The sequence below is a fragment of the Diabrotica undecimpunctata genome, chromosome 10 (assembly GCF_040954645.1).
Source record: "Diabrotica undecimpunctata isolate CICGRU chromosome 10, icDiaUnde3, whole genome shotgun sequence".
Lineage (NCBI taxonomy): Eukaryota > Metazoa > Arthropoda > Insecta > Coleoptera > Chrysomelidae > Diabrotica > Diabrotica undecimpunctata.
The window spans coordinates 10,766,956-10,794,569 of NC_092812.1; the positions used below are offsets into that span (position 1 = coordinate 10,766,956).

General features: G+C 31.7%; 1 protein-coding gene across 1 annotated transcript; it reads left to right on the forward strand.

Moving 5' to 3' along the window:
- Positions 1 to 11,662: 11,662 nt before the first annotated feature.
- Positions 11,663 to 15,695, forward strand: LOC140452566 (uncharacterized). The gene is made up of 4 exons (XM_072546895.1): positions 11,663 to 11,738; positions 13,105 to 13,171; positions 14,440 to 14,509; positions 15,468 to 15,695. Exons 1-4 carry the CDS (start codon positions 11,699 to 11,701, stop codon positions 15,624 to 15,626), a joined length of 336 nt encoding a protein of 111 aa, XP_072402996.1. The 5' UTR covers positions 11,663 to 11,698; the 3' UTR covers positions 15,627 to 15,695.
- Positions 15,696 to 27,614: the final 11,919 nt, after the last annotated feature.

Genomic DNA, 27,614 nt, shown 5'->3' on the forward strand with positions numbered 1-27,614 from the left:
GAATTATGTTGCAGTGTATTGTATTGTATTTTTATATTAATAACAAAAATGTGTATGTGTATGTATGTGTAAAAAAATTCTTTTGCATTCAACTTCTTTTATACATATATGGAAATAAAAATATATGTTTTCATTAAAATATTGATCAATCCTTCATTTACTATCACATTTTCTATACTCCTATACCTAATTCTTTTTCTCTTTCTGTTCCCTCTTACCTATAGCATTACATATGTAATGATTGTGCAGATTGGCTCCCATATAAATTTGTAACGTCGAACGCGTGTATAGAACTATAACTTCTACTGGCAGTCCCTATGGACTGCCACACCCGTTTTTTAAATCAACATCTTCATCAAAATCATTTTTAAGGATGAGGTACATTTTTGGATGAATCGATTCGTCATCAAATAATATTATGTAATTTACAACCATACCAATTCGAAGCAGATCAAAAAACGTCAAGTGCATCCCAAAAATATGTCTGGTTAGTGTGGATCACTTGTGGCAAATTATAAGTATGATATATGATAAAGAAATGATGACCAATGCATGGAGGGCACCGTAATGGTATCTATACAGTAAACGGCTAAATTATGGAATATTATCATTATTTTGAGAACCGTCGAGTTTTGAGGGAAATCCCGAAACAGGTCGACTTTTGTTATAAAATACCCATGTTTTAACGTACATGGAGTAGGGATAATGTCACCGGTGTAGGTGTAGTGACGTAATCGCTAATTTTTTTAAATAGAAATCGGTATAATGCGACCCCTCATTTAAACGAGAATTTAAATCTCTATTTAACGACATTACATCTTTAACTAAAATATTTTTTTTAGGGTACAATTTTTTTTAAATTTAAATTCAACTAAATTACAACTAATGATTTAATTAATAATGTACTTTAGAGTAACCAAATTATGCATAATATTTATTTTAAATTAAATGTTTGAAATGTCATCCATCGGTTTCTTGACAAAATATGCGAATCTACGGACACATATCAAGTACATTGCGAATGACTTCTGGAGTAATTAAACTCATTTCATGCCTAATTTTATCTTTCAAGTCCTGTAAGTTTTTTGGTCTATTGACATAACCTTTTGATTTTATGTATCCCCACAGGAAAAAGTCTAGAGGTGTTAGATCTGGCGACCTTGCTGGCCACTCTATAAAACCTCGGCTTTCGATCCACCTCCTGGGAAAGCAATGATTTAAAAATTAACGTACTTCACGTGAGTAATGCGAAGGGGCTCCATCTTATTGAAACCAGATATTTTCACTAGATAAATTTGGATTATTGGCATTTGGATACATGTTAGCAAGGACAGGTATAAGTTGATTTCTCAAAAAAGTTAAATAACGTTCTCCTGTTAGATTTTCTTCAAAGAAAAAAGGGCCAATGATTCTGTCATTAATGATCCCTGTCCATACATTTACTTTGTGAGGATATTGTGTGTGTGACTTAGTCATCCAATGTGGCCTTTCTTGACTCCAATTTTGACAATTTTGACGATTTACCGTACCATGTATAAAAAATGTGGCTTCATCAGAAAAAAGGATTTGATTAATGAAATGTGTATTGCGGATACATAAATCCTGCATAATTTCTGCAAATGAAGCCGTCGTTTAATTCCTGATGTAGTTGAATTTTGCAGGGACGGTATTTTTCTTTTTTTTTAAATACGTAATACCGATCGCTGGGAGACTCCAGCATATTTAACCATTTGTGTTGAACTACTCTGAGGATTGTCATGTACATTTAATAAAATCAAGTGTCACATTGTCTTTAATTTCAGGAGGCCCAACGTTTGGAATATGTTTAACGTGCCCAGTTTCTCCAAATTTTCGGACTTTTTTACTTACTGTTGATTGGCTGATGGGTCTAAATATACCACTATCACTTGCTTGAATTAACATTTGACAAAATTGAGTCAGCATATAAAACCAAAAAAAATAATTTTTGCATTCCGTATATTAAACGGTAGAATATGCATATATCTATCATCTAAAAACCTAGTCGATAAATTTATAGCAGAAGCAAAGAAGATAATAGTAAATGAAAATATACTAGAAGCGAGAAGATTAATAACTCCATCAGTCCGCTTAATTCTGTACAATACAAGTAAAAGCATACCTTCTAACTTAATAATGGACGAATTAATAAAATTAGGTTTAAATCCCCTCTTTGACATATCATACCTACAGATAGGAGCAAGCAATCTTGTAATCAGTCATATTCTAAGCTGCGGAAGACAAATTATTTTTTACCTTTTCCAGACAACTTTTTACTACCTGAATATTTTATCATCGAATTGGAGTAAACATCATACCGCATATTTATAGCCCAAAACGAAACATGTTTCAAATGCAAATTAACTAGAAACCAGACAGCTAATTGTCCAAATATTTCACCTTCTAACCATTCTTACAATGATAGTGCAATGCAAACAGAAATGAGACAAAATTTATCAATAAATCATACTCAACAAGAAAATCTACAAAATACTCCCACAATCTTAAATACCACTTCCTCCAAACTTACTACGTCTTTTCAAACCGCATTATAAACAGTAGCAATTCCATATTTATCAATAAACCAAACCCAACAATGCTTACTACAAAATACATCTATACGTTTGACGACTTCTTTACTTAACACTACAATCTCAACACCTGCATCGTCTGAGTCATCCTCTATTACCCAAAAACATAAATCAACCTTACCCGAAACAAGTCAACACTTATCTCCAAGTAAAAATACACATATGAATTCTCACGAACCCCAGATAACTTCGAATAAGGCAACCGGAAAAAGAACACTAAAAAATGCAATCACGCCACCTGCCGAAGAAAACTTTGAAAAACCTAAGCTTCAATTAAAGAAAAAACCAAAACTGATGACAAAAACTTAAGAGAAGAGATACCAAATTTCCAAACAATACTAGAACCAGTCAACAAACCGAATATGTAGAAAACGAAAAGCAATAATTGTTAAGCTTCGATTAAGCAGTGGATCTGTTCGAAAATATACAAGAACCAAAAGACATAATCAGCGTAACAAATCTGTACTTAGAAGACTCTTATGCACTTATAAAGTTTCTAACGGAATTACATCTATACTACATTGACAAAAGAATTAAAACCAAAAGCACCAAATTAATACGAAAACTAGGCAAACACATAGGTATACTCTCTGCAGTGAAAACTTAATTGTCGGAAGAAGATTCTGACTCATCGGTAAATAATTCCTCTAAAAATAATAGGATCACTGTTGACTTCATGTTTGTTCTATCACATTTAAGTTTATAAGGAAATGAAGAAGCAGATGAACTAGCCCACTTAGAGTTTCTTCTGGTAAATTCAAGTCAGAAATAAAATATAAAGTGTTCAGTGTGTGGCGAAATAAGCGGAGTGCATGGCAAGGTAAACTCAAGGTAATCGAACAATTAGTGAAACCGTGGCTCCAACTCACAGAGAATAGACACGACCAAGTCAGAATATCGCGTTTGTGACTGAGACACAGAGATTTGACACATAAACGCCTCTTTGCGCAGACTGTGCCGCCAATGTGTGAGAATTATCAAGTAAAACTCTCCGTGGAGCATATAATAACTCGGTGCAAAACATATGTAGCCCAGTCTGGTTATACAAAAATCATCGATTTCACGGCAAAATGTTTCTCAGATATCTGAATCTTTTAAGACATAGGTGGGGATTACTAGATGACAAATAGATAAAAAGATACTCCTAGTTTTACTTTGCGTTTTTTTTAAACAATAATTTATGGTCAGAATTTGATTTTTTGTCTATAAGTTTTTTCCCTTATAATTTAAATAAACAATATTTATACCATTTTTTTATATCAAGAATATCTTTATTTTCCCGTTTTTTCAATTAATATTGATAAATAATTTACGGAGATATTTGCAAAAAAGCATATTTTTGCACTAATTTATAAATTTAATTAATTTTTTTGTTAACAAAATAAAATGTTATTAATATATTTCAACATTGAGCAATTACCGTCCTTTAAATTTGTGCGAAATTTCCCCCCGATCGGTCAAATAGTTTAAAAGTTATTCAATTTGTTTATCCCTGGGACTAATTATTTAAACCATTGAACTTGCCCTATGAATGACGCTAGACACAGTTAACAAATTTCATAGGATTCTTTAAGACTCATACTATCTCAGAAGTTAAATGAATATTGAGTTTTTATCAAAATTATTTACAAAATAAACGTTTGAAAAAGGGGTATGTTTTTTACTTATAAACAATTGTAATAACTTCTAAAAAAAATAAACCTTCTATAAACAATAGGAACAAAGTTAGCGACAATTTTTTTGTTAATTATATCTCCATTCTTTATAAACATTAAGAAGTAAAATTTGCACAAATTTTGAATGAAAATCTAAACTTTATATTGAATTTTATAGCTATAAAATTCATCCAATTTTTCGAAACTTAAAACCTTTCGAAACGAAGTTACTTTCGAAAGATCGACATAGGAAAGTGGAGGGGAAACTGTTTTAGCTCCTCGCTGCAAAATTTAATATTATAGTTACGGATTTATCATTCAAAAGCTTCAACAGTTCTGTAGGAATTTCATCAGGTCCATTTGCTTTTCCATTTTAGCGTTTCTTATTGCGTATTCTACTTCTTCTTTCAATATGTCTGGCCCAGTTGCATTGATTATCTGAGTTAAGTTGTTTCTATCGTCTTCAAATAATTCATTTAGGTATTCGGTCCATCTTTTTATTTTATTCTCTAGATCTACAATAAGATTTCCATCTTTGTCTTTAAGTTTACCTATTTGGCATTTCTTTATGCTTCCTGTTATCTCTTTTACTTTTTTGTGCATATTGAACGCATCGTACTTTTTCTCATAGGTTTCCATTTCTTTACATTGTTCTTTAATCCACTCCTCTTTGGCTTCTTTTATTCTCTTTTTTATGTGTTTATTTATTTCTTTGTATTTGTCTGGGTAATTCTTCATCTTTCTTCTTTGTTCCATCAAGTCTAGTATATCTTGTGTCATCCACCCCTTATTCTTTGTTGTTGTTTTTGTAAGATATTTCTTTCCTGCTGTTTGTATAGCTGTATTTATGTACTTCAATTTTTAGTTAACGTTGTTTGTATCGTTAATTTGTTACTGCACTGAAACGAGGTTTTCATTTATTTCTTCTCCTGTTTCTTGTCGTATATTTTTATTTCTAAGTTTATTTAAATCTAGTGCCTTTCTGTGTGGTCTTCTAATCTTTTTTGGTGTCGCCTCTATCACAGTAACTACCGGGTTATGATCTGAGCCTATATCAGCTCCTGGGTACGTTTTAGTACATTTAACAGCATTATGATACCTCCTTGCTATCATAATGTAGTCTATTTGATTTCTCACTATTTTTTCTTTGGTATGTTGTGGAGATGTCCATGTATATAACCGTCGAGGAGGTAATTTGAAAAAGGTATTTGTTATTACGAAGTCTTCACTTTGGCAAAATTGAATCAATCGATCTCCTCTGTCATTTCTGTTTCCAAGCCCATATTTTCCTACTTGTTCTCCTACCTTACCTTGACCCACCTTGGCATTAAGATCGCCCATTAATATGTTAATGTATGAAAAGACTGACTTAATAAGTGAAGACAAACAACCTGCAACAAAGAGGTTCAGACCTGACAGTGAAGTAGAATAAATAAACCAAATTTTAACTTTTAAACCAATGTATGTAAAGAAAATAAAAAAAGTAAAGTTCAATAAACATTGCAAAATTTAATAAGGCAAGTAAATCGACTTATTTTATCAAAGCAGTAAGGCAGATTAGATTTGTATATCATATTTGTAAGAAAAATAGAATAAAAATCAATATTGTTAATTATAAAAATACAAAAAATTATAATTAATATAAGGAATATAATAATATAATGTGTAAAAAATTACCTGAAATTTAATTTATAAAATATATAAGTATTATTACATCATTGATATAAAATGAAAAAACATATGTTGATTTTCCGGGATTTTCCGAGATTTATGGGGAGTGAAAATTATGTCATCATTATTAATACTGCGACAGACTATTTGAGCAAATTAAAAAAAAGTAAGTATTTAGAGTGAATTTTAAATGGACTCAATTTTTCCGAGTTTTCCCATATTTTCCGGCCAGTGAAAACTTTGTAGTTATTCATATTTCGACGAGCTACCCCAGAATTAAAAAAAGAGGCTTGCAGCTGCAAAGGAAGCTGAGATAAAAAAAAACGGAGCTGAAACAGATATCCTCTCCACTTTCCTGTGTCGATCTTTCGAAAGTACCGTCGTTTCGAAAAATTACATAAATTTTATAGCTATAAGTTTTAATATAAAGTTTAGATTTTCATTCAAAAGTTGTGCAAGTTTTACTTCTTAATGTTTATAAACAATGGAGATATGATTTTTTTAAAAATAGTCACTAACTTCGTTCCTATTGGTCATAGAAGGTTTTTTATTTTTTAATGTGAGCTTTTTTACCAGCTATCCAATGGTTGTACGTACAAGTCTGTAGCTTGAAAAATATAGAAGTTATTACAATTGTTTATAAGTAAAAAACATACCCCTATTTCAAACGTTTATTTTGTAAATTATTTCGATGAAAACTCAATATGCATTTAACTTCTGAGATAGTCTTAAACAATCCTATGAAATTTGCTGAATGTGTCTAGCATCATGCGTAGGGCAAGCTCAATAGTTTAAATAATTAGCCTCGGGGATAAACAAATTAAATAACTTATAAAATATTTGACTGATCGTGGGGAAATTTCGCACAAATCTAAAAGATGGTAATTCCTTGATGTTTAAATGTATTAATACTATTTTATTTTGTTAATAAAAAAATTAATAAAATTTATAAATTAGTGCAAAAAACTGCTTTTTTGCAAATATCTCTGTAAATTATTTATCAATTTTAATTAAAAAAACGGGAAAATAAAGATATTGACATAAAAAAATGACATAAATATTGTTTATTTAAAATATAAGCGAAAAAATTTATAGACAAAAAATCAAATTGTGACCATAAATTATTGCTTTAAAAAAACGCAAGGTAAAACTAGGAGTATCTTTTCATCTATTCATCATCTAGTATCCCCCACCTATGTCTTAAAAGCTTCAGATATCTGCGAAACATTTTTCCACCTTTTTTTTTAACCAGACTGGGCTAATGAAGCAGCAAGAGGGAAGCACACTATCCCAAATCATATAAAGGAAGTCTTAGGAAAAAACATGAACATTAAAAACACAATAAGTTATCTTATAGACTCAAGACGGTATCAATTATTGTAATTTTTTCTAACTTTACCTGTATTATATTTTTTAGGTCACTAATAACCCTTGTGGTTAAAGCGTGAATAAATAAAAAAAATTGTTAATAGTTGACAAATAATATTTAGGAAGTCTCTAGAAAATACAATTAAAGACTAGTAGAAAATGCAATCCAAAACAAGAAAAGCATTAATTATTAAGAGGAAGCAAATAATTGCTCTAACAAAAGAAAACACCATTGCAAATAAACCAAAAAAATACAACTCGTGACTAAATTTTTTAACGAAGTATACAAAGCCCTGAAACATTTAAAGAACCAACTAGTAATCAAGAATATGCACTAGAAGTCATCTCCTTTTTTCATAGGTTTTCATCGCAAATCTAGAAAATATACTCAAAAAAATGAGCTAACGAGAAAAAAGGATTATCCATTAATAAATATTCTAGTTATCTGAGATTCGCAGATAACATCGTTCTGCTCGCTAATTCTTCTTAGGGTGCCTGTTCGTTCCGAACGTTGGCGATCATTCTGGCTATGATGACTTTGTTGGTTGCTATTCGAAATAGCTGTTTTGAGTTCTTTCTATTCCATGCTCGTTAATACTTTTGCAGAATTACAAGAATTTATAATCGACCGAAATGGAGCTAACAATGAAGTTGGCCTAAAAACGAACTTGGCAAACCCAAAAATTTAATACAATGTAGTGAATGTTGTAGTAGTGTATGTAGTGAAATCTTACCAAGATTTAATGGTAAATAATACTGTATTTAAGACAGTAGACGAATATGTATGCATGTGTCAATTAATACGTAAATATATCTTCTTACTACCAGAAATCAATAGAAGAACGAAATTTGCTTGGATTATTTTTTTTTAAAAATGCTATAATATTCAACTCCAGAATATCACCCAATATAATACCTAAAGAAAAGAGCATTTGATCAGTGTATATTACTAATCGTACTCATACTAATGACATACTGCTGCAATACTTGTACACTGACGTACTCAAAGTTAAATGGGGAGATATGTGTTATGAATAACAAAGAGAGATCGCAAAATAATATAATGGATTCGGCGGAAAACCCAAATCACTAATGCAATCAACAGAATTAAATTTTTAAAATGACAGTAGATGGAAAGAACTGACAATAGATTGGTACACCAAACTTACATTGTAATATTCAAGAAACATCAAGAGATCAAGACGACGTCCAAACTTAAGATGGGACTATGACATGCAACAAACAGGTAGAACATGGTACCATACCTCGGGGTGAATCCGGACAGTAGGGGAGAATTCGTACAAAGTCGCCTCTATCTACTTCTACGTCACTGTTACCAATGTGCGAACTCACAAATCAAACATATGTACTGAATTTTGTCGGATCTAAGGTCTAAGTTAGTAGTCGAGATATACCGGTTTACGTGACATCGTATCGTTTTGATGACTCATAGATACGTATTTTATAACCTTTAAATTTCAGGCTTTTTTTTTAATCTTATAAAGAAACTGCTGTACAAGAAAAGCAATTATATGTAATAGGGAGTGACAACAAACTGTTTAGTGGTTTGTTGACAATCTATGTATAAAATATTATAGTTGTATTCAGCCTAGTTCTTTTTAGAAATTAATTTGCAAAAATATGTCTTCAGGTATGTCGAATCTGGACACCATGATGCGACAGTACAAAAAAAAGTAGGTGTAAACTTCATGAATTACAATTTAGAAAATATGGAGAGAGCTATTTCTGATGCTAGGAATAAAATGCATGATAGACTCAAAGGCAAATCGACATTTCAACAAGGTGGACAAAATGCTCCTAGTGCACAAGAGAAAAGAATGATAGCAAAATGTATCATAAAATTGTATGAACGGGGGTTTCCCATGATCCGTTCCGATATAAAAGTCTTAATTAAAAGCTATCTGGAGAGAAAAGGACAAACTATTAAGGTTTTTCAGAACAATATACCCGGTATCGACTGGTTTTATAAATTCCTTAAGAGAAATAATGTTCGAACAGATCGTATGGTCCAAAACATAAAGCGGTGCAAGGTAAATGTTACACGAGAAACAGTTTTATACTATTTTAAGAAATCCAAAAACAGACTTATAGGCGTTCTCCCATTTCACATTGTCAATTACGATGAACCTAATTTAACTGACGACCCGGGTAGTATTAAAATGTTGTGACGCCGCAGATCAAAAAGGGTCGAAAGAATAATGGATTCGAGCAAAGTCAGCACAAAGTTATGATGACTATCAGCGGATCAGGTATACTTTTATCCCCATATATGGTGTACAAATCGATAGACTTATATCCATCATGGGTAGAGTGAGGGCCAGAAGGGTGTGTCTACAATAGAACAAAGTCAGGCTGGTTCGACTCTCCAACATTCAAAGACTGGTTCGATGAAATTCTTCTCCCATGTCTTAAAAAATTGCCAGGGAAAAAAGTAATCATAGGCGATAACCTCTCTAGCCATATGTCTATACATGTTGTCGAAAACTACGAAAAGTATGACATTCAGTTTGTGATGCTGCCTCCAAATGCCAACGCATTTGTTACAGCCGCTAGACGTCGCTTTTTTTGCTCCATTTAAACTCGTAGCAAAATACCCTTACAGAATGGAAAACCAAAAATAGAGGATGAATTTTCAAGTCTAAGTTTCCTGGGCTATTTAAAAAAGTCATTGAAGCCATGGTTCATATCAAAGATAATATTACAACTGGTTTTAAATCTTGCGGAATTATTCCATTAAAGTCAGACGACGTCATCAAAAAGCTATCAGCTAGTGAACCTTCAGAAACTAAAAACCAAGACCACTGGACCTACACTATTCAAAACTTTCTTCATGAAACTAGACAGGGCGCAACCCAAAAACGTTTAAAAACACGGGGCAAAAAGTTATAGGTGCCTGCAGGTAAAATGTTAAGCGTAGGAGATTTAAAACAACCATTAATCGGAGAAGAAAGGAAACTAAAGAATATACAACAAGTAGTGACGATGACCAAAGTGGAACAGAGCTGCAGACGGAAGAAGAGGCTAAGGTTAAAAGTGAACAAATTGAAATGGGTGAGACCGATGATTTTATAGACATTAATACTTTTGCACTTGTTAAATTAGTTTCACCAAAGAATGAAGATAAATATTATGTTGGGAATATTACAAAGGTAATTGATAAGAAGAAAAATTTTTCCTTTATCTTGTCAATTTTCTTAGAAATAAAACATCAGAAAAAATGGAGGTCTATTTTACGTATCCCCAAATAAAAGATGAAAGTGTACTCAAGGGGAGTCACATTTTAAAAATTCTTGAAAAAGTGACGGGTATGAGACGTCAGAGATACCAATTTCCCATTATATTACGAATGGAAAATATTTGAATCAAATAATTTTTTTTCAGTTTTTAGTTTAAATGAGGAATTTTAATTTTTTTTGTTAGTCTTATTTTATAGAATGTATTTAGAATTAAGGAGCCCTGTTTTAGTATATATTCATGCTGCTTTGTCGAAATAATTTTTTTTTCAAGTTTAAAATCTTTTTTTTATCTTATTTTTTTTCTGTCCGAAAGTTTTTTATCTTTTTTGTCCGAATTAACACCTTTTCACGACCGAATAAGTTGTATAATACAAAATAATGCTATGTCCGGTTTTACCCCAAAAATAGTGGCGAATTCGGACACTAAATAACCCAAAAAATTAAAGGATGGCAATAAAATTTTAAAACTTTTATCAGAAACCCTTATGCCGAGGTTATTAAAGTAGTTAAATTATTTTGTTAGAATTTTTAGAACTACTTCAAACGATTTATAGTCAAAAAACCGCGAAAATCGTCCAGATTTACCCCGAGTGACGGTGCAGAGAAGGAAATATTAGACAATAGTAGGAAGGAATGTAGAATGGCAATGTAAGATAGGCTGCAGCATAATCTGTAGCAGATGCTGAGAATGATCATCAATATATAAGTAGACTTTGTAACTTTCACATTTACGAAAAAGCGACTGAAAAATAATTTAAGTTTTTTAATATACTACACATATATAGAGGTTAAACATTCTAAACTTCTGACAATGTCAAATCTTCAGACTGTAGAATTAATCAAGATGACTTATTAACATTGACTGATATTATGTAGATTTATTATCAGTAAAGCATCAAATTTTCTGTATTACACAAAAGAAGTTTTTTTAAAATCTTAAATGTTCATTATGTTATAATAAGTACTTCACCTGATCGTCTATGGAAATCAAAGATAACAAATATACATAGGTAGTGGGGAGTATTAACAATAACAAAAAACGTAATAAGTCAAGTGGTCCTCTTTGTAAGTGGTTGACTTCTTATTGTATATAAAGCTAAACTGACGATGCACATTATTGTGAAATACAACTCTCAACATGAAAACTACATTGGTTTTGACTCTCTTGTTCTGCGTCGGTAAGTAGTAAATGTTCTTTATATTTATTAAGTATAACCATTTTATTATTCTTAACTGTTCATATTTGAATATCATACAATACTTTATTTATATCTGTGTACTTTTCACTAAATGATTTTAATTCCGCTTGTGTTCTGGATGTACTGAGTATCTCAGGGTCAGAAACCAAGGAGGCAATTTTAAGAGGCGAAAAAAATAACAAAACTGTTAAAGCCACAAATATACAGTAGAAACGCTAATGATTATTATTATTAGCAGCTTATATTATTAGCAATTTGGCAATATGTTAGGTCTAACTACACGCTTAGGTTAATTCAAGCCTATATATTAACTTAATTTCCGCATTCTTCTTATTCTTAATTTTCAACTTATCATTTTGTTACTAAAATCTCTCTTCTCTATATTTTTTCTCAAAATTTTTGTCTTGGTATTAAACAAAGTGTTAAAAGCTTTTTTAAAGTATATGTTCAACAAATACGATTTTTTCTGATTGCTAATATTTATCTATTATTTGTTTGATGTAAATAAATGGTCCTGGGGTCCTTTCTAAATCTGCTTTGTGATTACTAAATTATGCTGCCAAGTGATAAAAAAAATGTTAATCCATAATACTAGTGTATAGTATTGTATTGTAGTAGAATATCTAGGCTACCGGTTTCGAGGCTTACAATATATGATCCATCGTCATAGGTCTTTGTTTTACCAAACAACATCATGAAATAAAGAATGAACACCAAATACAAATAACTAAAATCAAAATGGAAACAATCAACCAAATAACTTCAACAGATTGTTTTCTTCTTGATAGCAGTAAGTTTATAGTATCTCTTAAAAATATTCTCTTCATCTATTAATTATTTTATTTTCTTCTGTAAGAATTTCGTTTTACTCTTCATTTTTATGCCCCAATTTTTGGATTATTTCATTGATTTTAGAACTACATCAAACAACTTTCTAATTGTCTTTATTATTTATTTTCATCTTTTTCCAAATTTTGTACTTTTTTCCATTTTACTTTTGTAACAAATTCTTTTAATAATCTGCATTTTTTAAATTCTTCATAGTTTTCTGCTGTTTTATTTTGTAAATAAGCCTTTTTCTTGTTTTTTGGTTTTTAAACATTATTTAAAAAGTTCATGATATATCTTCAAATATCTTTTATTCCATAAAAAAATTTAATTAATTGTTATTTTGTTTATTTGTATTTATCTGCGTATCTGGCTACCGATTACTGGATCCATCTGTAGTGTACAACATTTTATTAAATTTAAAAATACAAAAACTTTAAGATAAAAGTTATTTCATTTTAAAAATTTCTAACAATAAAAATCTGACTTGTGTCTTAGAGCCATTGTTTACTTTTAGTTCTGACCGTATTCGCTCAAAGAACCCGTGATCCTGAACCCGAGCGTACCGACGATCCTGAGCCTGAGTAAGTAAAAATTGTACAAATAAAAGGCAACTTGCTAATAAAATATTTGCCAATCTGACCAGTTTAATCAAAAATAAATTTTATTGTTAAAATTTCTTAGCCTCAATAATGTATGTTTAAGGATTTAGTCCGCCCGATTGAAAATTTAGTTTTTAATACTGTACTAGAACCCCAAAAAATGAGATCATCTCAAAAATGAGACTGGAAAAAAAAAGAAAGATGTTATTTTGGAAGATAATTAATTGATTTTGTTTAAAACAGATCTTATTGCATAGAAAGCTGAAGCTAGTTTCCTACTTAATAAATGGATATAAAGGGATAATTTAAGGTTACTGTTTATAAAAACGCCAAGAAATTTTTCCAGAATTAACGATACTGATCTGTAACGTCATTTATGAAAATAACAAAAAGTAGAGGACTCGATACTAAACCTTGTGATACTCTACGTAAATATTTTTGTGACTAAAGTGAGTATAATTTGCTCTTACTGGTTGTTTCCTATTTTCCAAGTAGGATTGAAGTCAATTTAAAGAAGTACCAGTGAAATTTAGTTTTTTATCAAAATGTCGTGATTTATACAATGAAAAGCTTTGGCATAGTCACAAAAACAATGTCAGCGTAACGATTATTGCTCAGTGCTTGATAGACCTCAGGTAGTATAAAAAACATATCATCACTGGTAAATTTATTAGATAAAAAGCAGAACTGCCTTTGTTCTAAAGAGTAAGTCTGTAGTTGCATTGATTTTCATCACCTTTATAAAGAAGAGTAATAATGGCTGTCTTTAGGCACTCTGGAAATATATCTATTTATAGGTAATCATTAATTAGTGAAACCAGGACTTCTTCATATTTTTTTGGGAAATTTAGGAAAATTTTTATGGATAATCCATCAGTACTACAGAAAAGTTTGCTCTTGACACTATTGATTGTTTAGATTAGTTCAGACTTATTAACTAGTCTTAAAAAGACCGAATTCGAGACCTTTTTTGAATTCTGGAGATAGAAAGTATGATCTTGTTGTGGCAAAATAGTAGACGTTATATTTTTACGCACATTAAAAAAGTACATTTAGCTTTTTAGGGTTTGGAAGAAAAAATGTTTGAACCGGGTTAGTTTAATTTCTAAGATTGTTTATTAGGACTGAGTTTCATTTGCAACATTTTTATACCTCAATAATAATAACCTCAATAAATATAATATTTAAAAAAATAAAGTCTATGAAATTGAGATAATTGAATTAATAGAAAAAGTCGTTTTTTTCTACAGATTTGATTGCGACAACTGTATATTATTTACCACTGTTATCAAGGATTTAGTCGAAGACGGAGAAACCTTGGTAAGTTTTATAAGTAACACTATAGTCATCAAATGTGTCTTCTTAACTGAAAATTTTGTTTTCCATGCTTTACATGTTTTACAAACTTTTGTATGACTGGCATTAAATGAATCGATTTCGTCATTAATAATTAAAATATATTTAAAACATGTAATATTACGTACATATTTCGAATATAACAAAATCTGTGTGTAAGATGTTACAAATATATAACAATAAAACGCTGAAATTTTGGTTTTTCAAACTTCCACAAAATTTTATATTATGTTATGACTACAGTTGTTCCCGCAGAGTGCCTTTCTCAATTTTTGATATGTGTTCACACTTTATAGTCTTTAACTAAATAGGTTGGGGAAAGGAGAATTGTTTGCCTTAAATTTGTCATTCAGAATTAAATCTGTGTTTTTTAATATGTTAATTTTCATTGGTTCTATCTAATAAAGATAGCTTAAGGTCTGTATGTTGCATGTAAAGAATTCAAAATTCGTTTAACCGATGTAAGTCCATCACTTAAGGTACAAATATATTTTTTCTTAATTTTCATACCGCTGCCGAGATAAATGATCTATGCGATTGTCAGTATTCTTGCAATTTATTATATTTTATTAAAATTACACTTCAGAAGTCATAATTGATGGACCCTTTTTAAAGAATGCTTTGATATATTCATTTGCGTTTCTATCTATATTGTAACTTTGTTCTGCACATTTGAAAATCTTGCCATCTGTAAGTTTTGTATGAGAATTATTACATAAAATAACATATCTTATCTTATCTCACTAGTTTTATGCTTAATTTTCACATCTATATTTGAATGTTTCTTATTTAACTAACCTTTCTCTCTATTATGAGTAATATCGTATTGATATTACTCATAATCTAAACTATTAATTTTTAGATAGTCTAAATTTATAAATTTAAACTTTAAACTAAAATAATCGTGTTTCTGTTATTATAGGACGAAGTTGAAAGAGACGCAGACAGATTATGTGGTGTTCTACCAGGTGACTTGAGAGAATATTGTGAAGATAACTTGCTCCCAAAAGTTGATAGAATCTATGGCCAGTTACAAAAACATACTCCTCAGGAAGTATGCGAAAATTTGGACTTGTGTTAGAGATTCATTAGGGCTTTTTAAAAATATGTAAATTTGAAAACGTCTAAAATAAATATTTAAATACAATAATTTTGTTCCGTATTAAAATCATATTTTTTTGTCATAATTTCATCCTTTTTGGTATAAAATAATTAGTAAAATTTGAACCACTACTTGGGCCTGTACCTATACGTACAAAATTTAACTCCTTTAGGAATTAAATGTAAGTAAGCATAGACCAAAAGTCGGAAACAGACTGTAATTTTAAAATCGTCGTCTTCATCAAAATTATCTTCAAGGATGAGGTAAATTTTTGGATGAATCGATGCGTCGGCAAATAATATTGTGCAATTTACAACCATACCAATTCAAAGTAGATCAAAAAACGTCAAATGCATCCTAAAAATTGTCTGGTTAGTGTGTATCACTTGTGGCAAATGATAAGTATGATATTTTAGGAAGAAATGATGCCCAATGCATGGAGGGACAGCATAATTGTATCTATATATAAAAATGACTTTTAGAACTCTAAAGAACTATAAAGGAATGAAGTTAATGTCATATATAGAGAAAAGATGTTTGGCGAGCAAGCGGGAAAGACGTGTTTTAGACATTAATCATGCTAGTTAAATCGTAATTATTGAAGTAAATTTAAAAGTAATTAAGTAAAAAGTTAAGTGAAAGTGATTTGTATACTGAATATTGGAACCGTGAGTAGATAAAATATATTTTTTCATCTATTTGGATTTAGATATTTAAGTAAATCACTGCAATTAGTTATAATTATTATCCAATTTCCATGAATTGGTATCACAGCGAAAACTGTAAAACAGCACCGGTTTTCGTCGGTTTAGTTTAGGTTCTTTTAAAGTTGAAAATAATGAAGATATTTAAACACACGAATGTTTATTTGGAATCAAATCAATCTGATTTAATGATAATTTCAGAATCCTCTTCATCGTCATCATCTTCGACTGTATTGTCTTACAAACTGTTTAGATTCGGTGTTGCTGCAATTAAAATTGCCTTTGCTTCATCGGAAAATAGCAAGATTTTCTGCTTATTTTTGACCGACTACAATTGATGAGAGGATCAGATGCTAGAAGTAATTTATTTAAAACATCTCTGTTGCAATTAATTCCTAAACATTTTCGTGAAAAGTCAACCCGATATTTGCGATAATGATTATGTGCTTCAGCGGCCTCCTCGGACAATTGCCCTATTGGCAGAATTGTCTTTTCGATCACCTGCGCTCCATGCATTTTAAAATTGTCACCTGCGCTCCATACAATTTGACATATGGCTTGGCAGTGTATTGGGCATAATTTTTCAATTTTTAATGATCAATCTCATGACCATTTAATATTACCTTAAGAATCACTTTAAACCTGTTAATTAATTCTCCGTTGATGCCTGTAATGCGAGAAAAGCATTCTGTGTTTTGAAAAAACCTCCTAGACGTATTTCCATTATTACTATTTCCATAGCCTGCTTTAGAAATATCAACAATTAGACCCATTTCAGCCCTAAAAATTTCGGAACTTCTCTTTTGTTTTCTTAATAATTTTTTTGTCTTCTGGTGTACGGGCCTGTTACTTTTTATGGGTTCTTTATATGCTAAATGCAATACCGATTCGAAAAAGCGTATTCTGTCATGAAGTACTGAGAGCCCAAACTGTAAAGATTCTTTTTTAGTGGCACATTTTTCTAATTTATTAAAATATTTTGATGTCTGACCATATATAACATCGCATAGTTGATGCAGTGTCCGTTACGAAGTTGGAAACCCTTCCGTCTACCATTGTCAGCAAAATATTGTGACTGATTTTCGCTGATGTTGCACTGTCTTTAGTCTCTATCAGATATTTTGCCAGCTTTTGGATGTATTTTATTTCTTCTTTAGTGACATCTTTCGTTTCGTGGACAAATTAAGCTCTGATAGGTTTGCAAAATCTCACCGAAGAAGGAGTAGGATTTTGCCAAATGATTTCTATTGCTTTGCCATCGACAGAAACAACCAACTTCACTGAAATAATCGAGCTCATAAATATATTTGAATCATTATCTGCGACTTTTTCAAATTTTTGCTTAAATTTAGTTTGGTGATATCCATCACATCCCATTTTAATATTAAAAGTAGGTTCCTTTTTAGTGTCATTTAATGTATCTAAAACTTTTTTTAAATATTGTATAAGGCGCAAAGCCGTATGATCCAGCAAAGTTTGTAGTTCAACATTAAAACTGGTCTCGTAACAGTTATTTTGTCATCATCTGGGTTGCACTCTTTTTTTTGCCTTTTGTAGCAAAGGGTAACAAGGGTAGATGTACTTCCGTCCAACTTGTAATAAGGTCCTTTGGCTTCGTGTAAAGTTACCGTCTACAAATAACGATAAAGCTTCCTGTGGGGTATATGGTATATTTCATATCCACGTAGTTTTTTTAGACGAAATTATCTTTCTAATCTTCTTGGCTTTCATCGGTATTAAAGTTATTTGTTTAATCATCTTTGAAACATGTTTATTCCCGGAAGTAACCTGACTGACACGCGCAGCAAACGTCAACTCCTCGATAGGTACGCAAGCCCGTATTTCTTCAGTTCTCCGCCGCTTGCTCGTTTCACTTAATTCGTGTAACTGTTTAAATGGACGAGCAGGTTTAAGTGATAACCACGAAGGAAGTTCTAATGATGTTTTAAGCCATTCTTCATTATTTTTTAGAAATCGTTCATCAGTATTACGAGCTGCCGCCCATTGCTGCTTAAAAATTGCCTTGAAATACTTCACAGAACGAGACAAAATACTCCAATTCTCCCTTGGACATGACGTCATCTGAGCAAGTCTATCTTCCAATAGGGTAAATTTTTCGTCAATTTTCTTTTCTTTGACTTCCATTAGGATACAATATAGTTCCCGTCTGGTGATAGTTTTCACCTTTTCCGAAGTATCTGCAAAAAAAATTACATTTATTAGAAAAACATATTTTTTTTAAATGCACCTACAAACTGTAAAAATAAAATAAAAATATGGGTGCAGTGGGGTGAGATGTTAATACTGTTTCGGTTAGGCAAAGATTCAAACTTTATTACCATAACTTAAATGTAGTGCGACATAGCGCGACACATAAACAAAAACACTAATGTTTTAAAATTTTAGTCAAAATACAACATTATTTAAATGTAAATTGGAAACATAAGTTTAAATGCTGAAACTTAAGGAGAAATTAAGTGTAATATATTAGAAAACAAAGTACATACCTTCAACTTCCATATTCAGTAAGAAACTTTCTGATAATCCACCACAAGACGACATACTAACAAAGAGAAATATATAAAATAATTAAAAGTGCTGTCAACAATGACATGCGTTACAGACAAGTGCTGTGTTTTGACTAATTTCTAGGCGTGTGCGATGATAAAATGGGGGAAGTGGGGTGCGCCCTGTATGAAGCGGTTAATGTACTTTACAAAAAGTTCGTTGCTTGTCTCATTTGGGAATTTTATAAAAACTACTTATGACCGGTCTTTAGGTTCAAATACCCCTTAGTATAAAACTTAAATATCATTTTCGTAAATATCGGGTGGACTTTTCACGAAAATTTTCAAGAATTGATTGTAACAGAGATGTTGGAAATAGATTACTTCTGGAATCTGATCCTCTCATCAATTGTAGTCGGTCAAAGAATAAGCAGAAAATCTTGCCATTTTCCGATGAAGCAAAGGCAATTTTAATTGCAGCAATACTGCGATACGAATCCAAACAGTTTGGACGACAATACAGTCGAAGATGATGAAGATGAAGACGATTCTAAAATTATCATTGAATCAGATTGCACTGATTGCGAATATGTGTTTCAATATCTTCATTATTGTTAACGTAAAAAAAGGACTTATTTAGTCCTTATAAAATTGTACTTATTATTGTAAAAATAATAAAATAGTTATTTTTTTATGTATTTTTTATAAAAATTGCAAAATGTCAACGAAATATTGTTTGTAATTATATTTTTTGATAATATAGGCCCCTAAATAATTATGACCGGTTTTTTATTTTAAATACACCTTAGTGGGCAGTCCTATTCGACCTCTGATATATTTTTTCAAAAATTTCGACTGATAAATGAAATTGGTGAAATATTAGTAATAAATCAGTTGGTTGCCAAATGCACGTTTTTCAACTTGGCATCATGGATTTTAAAAAAATTTTGTGACAGTTAACCTGTTTAAAGACAGAAGTAAAAGTAAAACCAGTAAAGAAACGGTGGTTAAAAAGAAGAGGGTGTTGTTAAATAAAGGCGAGAAAGACAAAACGAGACCCTGACTCAGTTATCATTGGTGAATTATGGGTAGATTCAAAATTATGTTAGGGATAATATTAATAAATGTAGATAGTATCCCACTAATTATATTTTTTATTCGTGCTTTTTTTATTCTACTCCGTATATGGGGCAGAATGGAAAAAATTAACAACTATGCATATTAAATACAAATCTCAACTATTGATTTTTGTATTAATTATTTTATACATTATTTTATTAGGCAATTTCATTTTTAAAAACAAATTAACTGAAGAAAAACAAGAAATGCAGAGTGTAGTGATGCACGTATATTATCAGTGACGTAAATAAGTCATTCATAAATAAAATAATAATAAAAATCTTGAAGATATATTACGAATAAACACAAATTTAAATACAATACAAAAAGATAAAAAAAATCTCAATGAGTTTGTTGACATATTATATTAAAAGTTATTTCCGAGTTATAATACCGCTTTTAAAACTTTATTGACATAACAATTAAAAATAAGTTCGCAATTATATAGCACTGATTATATTCTAATTTGACCACTTGAAAACTGCCTAAAATGATAATTCGACACCTTATATTTGCACCTATTATTTTTTCATAGTCACTTCTCTTGTTTATTTCCTATTTCTTTTTTCAGGTGCTCAATTAAAAAGATGGAATTAATTCCGTAATTTCGTTATAATTTGTAGAGCCGCTGTAGATATTGTCCATAAACCACTTGCCCTAATACCATTATTTTTGAGCGCTCTCGAGTTTATTGGTAGGATAACTTTCTTATCGCAGTTTCTTATCGCAGGCTTCGGATGGAGCGATAAAACGCACAGAGTATGATAAAAGAGGACAAACGACTGAAACGATTGTAACGACTGATAGTGCGAATCACAGATTTTATACCTATGTGTACACACATTATATATACTGCGCTCGTTTACGGATATATAGAGTTGCACACTCTTCTTCCACTTACTATTTTTCATTCCACACACACTACGTGGAGTAGTAAACGCAGTCCCATGCGTGTGTCATTTATAACATAAGTTTCGTTCGCAGTATGAGTAATAGACGCTTTCAGAATCAGTTCAAAATCCTTATAGTAATCGAGTTGTACCCCTTGACCACCTCGACCACCTTGACCACCGACCGAATTTCTAACAACCTTCAATTCAGTCGATAGTGCCTGGTTTGTTTTATTTAACAGCCTAGCCTGATTTGTCTAAGAGCTTATTTGTAAATAATATTTTAATTTTTGGATAGATTTATGTCCTATGAAATGGGTAAGTTCCAGCTTGGTACGTAAAGGTCTTTCTCTATCCTATAAATAATATTATTTTAGAAATTTGAACGAGTTTTTATATTTTCAACCAGAAATATCTACTAGTGACTACGTGGGTAATGGTGAAGATGCCTTTTTATTTAGATGGAATAACAAAAACAACCGGTAACATATTTTAGGACTTGTCAAAAGAAAGAAAAAATGGATTTTATGTTAATGACTTTTTAGAAACTAAAAAAGTTCCAAAAAACCTTGGAAAACCAAGAAAAACTCGCGAAAATTGAAATATTACTACAAAAAATGTTATTAAAATATAAAACTGCTTATAAAATCTGATGGAATGTATATAAATAAATATAAAAAAAATATTTATGCTTCTTACAATTTTAAATGTAGAGGGTAAATCTATCAGAGACAATCCTGAACGACTCTGTCTTATTCCCAATAAGCCACTGGAACACTGTAATATACTTTAGGGAGTTCAGCCAATTGGTTTGAAGTCTTTGGCTCATCCTAAAATGCTCGACATCCAGCTCATCGTCGAACTGTGGTACGATGGTTTGAAAGTACCCAACGGTTTGTTAGAACTTAGTAACTTAGACAAGTTCCAGTGGGTTATGCAAATAATAATTGCTAGAACTGAAATAGTCAGGCATCTTGTATTCTATAACAAAGTTTATTCTGTTAAAAAGATAACCAAAAACGATTAATATTTTGTTCATCTTATTTGCATTTGCGTGTAGTATCGCTTGGTAAATTGTATATTCTCTTGTTAATATAGTTGCAGTTCTGAAATTCTATGTTTGAGAATCTCTTTGTTGTTAATTATTGCCACTACGACTCCATTTTCAGTTTTAGACGTGACTGTGTAGTATACTGTGTAATCGGAATGGGAGTTAACTAGATTTCTGAAGAGTTGTATACTAAGATTAGGGTTGGTACAATTTTTTTAAAATTGTAATAGACTTCAATTGACCGCTAGAATTTTTATAACCCAAGGTAAAGGTGAAGATGAAGATATATCATTGTATTAATATAAGGGTGGAAATTGCTTTCAGTTAAGTAGGTTTATTGCATGATAGATTTTGCGGGAATATGGAAAATTGAAATTTGAAGAGTCTTTAGCCATGGATATATTTAAAATGTTAATTTATTGAAATTCTGTTATATAGAGTTATGGTAGAAGTGTAATCAAGCGTTAATAGCTGCCTACAAAGCTCTGTAGTAGGTTTGCCTATTTCAGCTTGTATGGTATTTACTGAGGTTGTTCTGTAACGTATCCAAAGGTTTTAACACTGTTGTGTTGGCAAATGCAAAATCAGCACGTCCGTAATCAATTTTGGAACGAATTCCGAAACGAAATATGTTCCATGTCTTTTTAAAAATATTATTATTTTGTTTTATTAGAGCAAAACCTGAAACCGGTACCAAGAGAATAACTTAATAGTTGTTTGGGATGTACCCTGGATTTTTAAACATAAACTACTTTATCATGTTTATACAACTAATTAGATTACACATAAAAAAAAACTTAAAATATCATTAAATATGTTGAGAGTCTGAAAATGCATTGTAGATGTGCATTGGATGGAAGTTTGTCTCTCACTCGTCATTTGGTGGTGGATATAGTTGGGACGGAGTCTTAACAATAGTTTATTTAAGTGTTCTTGTAATATTAATGTAGATCCTTGTGAGATTCCGTTCTGTTGTACTCTAAGATAGGATATAGCACCTTTTGTTCGGACTTTCGGACTGTTTTAGGATAATTAATATATTATATTTTCACACTGTATCAAATGCTTTAGTTATATCATACATTTTTGCCATACAGTTTTGATTATTTTTAAAAGGTTCGTGAATAGCGTTTGTTGGTGAACAAACTCTGATAAAAGAAGATGTTGATAATATAGGACAATATGATTTTGGTTGTAGTTTAGCTTTATTTAATAATAGAAAGAACAATGGCATTTTTCCAGATTTTTAAAAATGACTTTTGTGACCAAATACTAATAAAAATTTGTAATACAAACTTTTGAGCTTCTATGAGAAGTTTTTTAACAAATTGTATTGTTAAGTCGTCTGGACAGGGTGAAGTATCTCTCATGCTATTAAATGCTTCTTGAAACTTCCCATTACTAAGAGATGTATTGAAATGGGTAAATTCATCTGGAGTTATTAAGTACTGCCTCCTGTTGTTTGTAAGTTAAGAACTCTTTACTGTAATTTTGGCTAAATTAGAATTTTGATAGGTATCAGCTAGTTAATTTACTATATCCTATGATCAGTTAGTAACGTACCTTCTTTTTCTAGACTTACGATTTGTTGGTAAGTATGCTGTCCTGATATTTTTTTAGCTTGAAACATTTGGAGAAAAACTTTGAAACATTTGAAGAAGCAATCAGTAACTTGGAAAATGTACCAGAAGTCCTTCCGGAAAAATATATATTACAATGACAAAAACGAAAAACGGTAAATCAGTTGAAGTAGATGGAATTACAGTAAAACTGCTTAAATACATTGGCACAAAAAAACTTAAAAATCTTAGCGCGTATATCTCATAACCGTCACAAATCAAAATACATATCAGACCTCTGGAATACAGCAAATAATAATTCTCATAGGAAGCAAAGAGGATACCAAAAACATCAGCTCCATAAGTCTACTATTAATTATATTCAAGACGTTCACAAAAATCATCACCAACACGACAAATGTATTAGATACTGCATAGTCAAGATGGCTGGCTTTAAAAGTAGATTCAGTAGTCTGTAAATTCCATACGCTACAAGAACTAATGAGTAGAGCTGAAGAATATGAAATATCGCTTGCCCTAACCTTTTAGGACTTAAAGAAGACTTTCAGTTCTATACATCACAGGAAAGTAATAAAAACTTTCACCAAATAAGGCACTAAAAATCTATACATAGAAATTATAGCAAAAATAGACTACAGAAAAGCAAAAGTTTAAGTAAAAATTTATGAAAACACTCCTTTTCCCACTACACAATGCGTCCGTTAAGGAAACGCAATATCCTTAAAGCTTTTCACCGCAACCCTAGAATATATACTTAGAAAAACGAGCTGGCGTAACAATGGCCTGTCCATTCTTATATACTTCTGTCATTTGCAATTTACTGACAATATCGTTTTACTTGCTAATACTTTTGCAGAACTACAAGAATTTATAATCGATATAATCAACCGAAATGCAGCTAAAAATGAAGTTGGCCTAAAAATGAACTTTACTTAGATTGTTTTTTGGTTAAAATGCTGTAATATTTAAATTTAGAATGCTACTCCACCTAAAGAAAAGAGTAGTTGATCAGTGTATATTACTAATCCTATTCATACTAATGACATACGGCTGCAAAACTTGTACACTAAAGTACTCAAAGATAAATGAAGAGATGTGTGTTAGGAATAACAAACAGAGATTGTAAAAGAAAATACTGAATCAGGCGGAAAACCCAAATCACTAATATCATTAACGGAATTAAATCTTTTAAATGACAGTGGGTCGATCAAACTGACAATAGATGGCCACGAAAATTACATTGTAATATTCAAGAAACATCAAGAAACCAAGACGACGTTCAAACTTAAGATGGGACTATGATATAAAGCAACAAACATGTATAACATGGTACAGAGAAGAGTATATTAGACAATAGTAGAAAGAAATGAAATCTAGATGAGATCATACATTTCAAACAAACCTACGACTCAATTAATAGGAACAAGTTATATCAAATATTGCAGAGCTTTAATATACCCCAAAAATACATCCGACTGGTAAAAACAACAATGGATTCGTCAGTAGCAACTGTCAGAGTCCAAAATGAGCTCACTGAAAACTTTACGATAGCCCAAGGATTAAAGCAAGGAGACGGGCTGGCACCGACACTATTCAACCTGACCTTGGAATATGTGATAAGACAGCTGAATATAGGAAGAGGTAATCTGCTAACAAATAAATCAATACAGATTGCTATGCCGATGATATCAGCATCATGTCTCGCAGAACAGAAGAGGCGGCAGAAATATATTCACAATTAAAATCAAAGGCAAAAGAGACCGGACTGGAAATAAATATTCAAAAGACAAAAAAGTTAACACAGGCAAGCGCTAGGGGAAACAGACGCACAGTTAAATTAGAGGACGATATTGAAAAGGTAGAAAGTTTCACATATTTAGGAGTTACATTAAACACGGATGGAACAGAAGAACCAGAAATCCAAAGAAGAATAGTAAAGGGAAACAAAGCTTATTTTTCACTCGATCATGTGTTTCGCTCCAAAAACATACACTGGAGATCAAAAATCAGGGTCTACAAAACTATTATCAGACCAATAGTATGATATTGATGCGAGACATGGGTGATGACAGAAGAGACAAAAATAAAACTGGAAGTCTTCGAAAGAAAAGTCCTAAGAAAGATATTTGGACCTATTAACGAAAACGGAATATGGAGATCCAGGTATAACCATGAACTCTACCAACTGTTCAAAGAGACACCGATATCAGAATTCGTTAAACTTCAGAGACTTCGCTGGGCTGGTCATGTAGTAAGAATGGAGACAGAAAGATTGCCGAAAAGAGCCCTTGATAGTAAAATGCAGGGCGCAAGACCAAAAGGAAGGCCACGGAAAAGATGGGAGGATAAAGTGGCAGCGGACGCGCAAAATTTGCTAGACGTGAGAACTTGGAGAAGATCGGCGCGGGACCGACAAGGTTGGAGGCATAGTTTGGAGGAGGCCAAGGCCCGACTTTGATTGTAGCGCCATTGGAGAGAGAGAGAGAGAGGAAGAAATGAAGAATGACAATGTAAGATAGGCTGTACCTTAATCTGTAGCATATGCTACAGATTAAGGGAGTTTAAGGTAAGTTTTTAAGGGAGAATAATAATCATTATATAAGTAGACTTGGGGGACAAAGAAGTAGGATGCGAAAATATGGAGTTAATTCCAGTTTACTCGACTTAGTCCCTTCTACTCAAATCCGACTCTCACCTTCCCCTGGTGACCCCTGTTAAACCGAGCAACTCAACTGGAGATCAGGTAGATAACCCGGGTGAAAGGTTGGTTCGGTAACTGACAAAAGCGGGTGAACTGGTCCTCCAGGTTGGGGGTTGGGCAAAGTGATAACACCCCTCCCGCTGTAAAAATTCTTTTGTTACGTTGTTTTGTTTTGTTTTGTTGTAAAAAACAATCAGCCGGACGGATTTTTTGTCGACGACTTGGCAAACGAAATAAGGTTAATGATAAGGTTAATGATATTGGTTTATTTACTTGGAATGTGCGTACGATGTAGTGCAGGTAAACTAAGAAGTCTGACCAATACACTTAATGAATATTTAGCAGACATTATAGCACTTCAAGAAATCATATGGACAGGAAGTGCTAGCCTAGAAAAAAAAAGACTACACTTTCTTCTACAGCGAAGATAAAAATAATCATACTTCTGGCGTGGGATTCATACTGAATAAACGATTGGAATCAGAAGTCATAGCTTTTAATCCAATAAGTCCAAGAATATGTAGAATCCGAATTAAAGGCAGGTTCTTTAATTACAGCATTATCGATATCCATGCTACCACTGATGATAAAAAAGACGAGGAGAAGGACATATTTACCGAGAAACTGGAAAGCACTTCGAGACAATGTCAGAACAATGACATAAAAATTATTATTGGTAATTTTAACGGTTAAGTCGGCCAAGAGACTATTTACCGACCCACGATCGGCAAGCATAGTCTTCATGCTGTAAGCAACCAAAAATAATTTACGCATGATTGAACTCGCAGCATCATTGGAAATGGTGGTAGTAAGTTCATGTTTTTCTCACAAAAATATCCACAAAGCCACATGGTAATTACCATACGGTCAAACAAAAAACCAAATTGACCATGTACTAATTGATAGTCGACATTTCTCAGACGTACTAGATGTAAGAGCATGTAGAGGTTCTAATATAGACTCTGACCACTGCCTTGTAGGAACACAACTCAGGGTTCGTATATCAAACGCTAAGAAGGGCCAGAGCAAAAAATCTACGAAATATGTATAATACTGATCTGATAAAATCTAAAGACGCTAGGTATAACAACATGCAAATTTCAAATAAAGAGTTGACAAGAACCGAAAACAATCGACGAGAAGAAAAAAGGACGTTTAGAAAAAAAAAGACGATACGAAAACGCTCTAAACGAGATTGTTAACCACCACAATAGAAAAGACTCGCAAAAATTCTACCAGAAGATAAACAGCTGCAGACAAGAATTCAAACCCAGAATAAAAGCATGTAAAGACAGAGATGGTTCCATTATTAGTGACAAAGAAGAGATACTTAACAGGTGGGCGAATCATTTTGAAGAACTGCTTAGCGACAGTCATGAAGAAGAATAACAAAGCCCTTGGTTTGGACAATCTTC

Bases quoted from the DNA above. Each gene is read 5' to 3' on its own strand.
- LOC140452566 (XM_072546895.1), top strand. From the start codon at position 11,699: ATGAAAACTACATTGGTTTTGACTCTCTTGTTCTGCGTCG. The intron at 11,739-13,104 runs GTAAGTAGTAAA...GTTTACTTTTAG, and splicing joins GACTCTCTTGTTCTGCGTCG to TTCTGACCGTATTCGCTCAA. The intron at 13,172-14,439 runs GTAAGTAAAAAT...TTTTTTCTACAG, and splicing joins ACCGACGATCCTGAGCCTGA to ATTTGATTGCGACAACTGTA.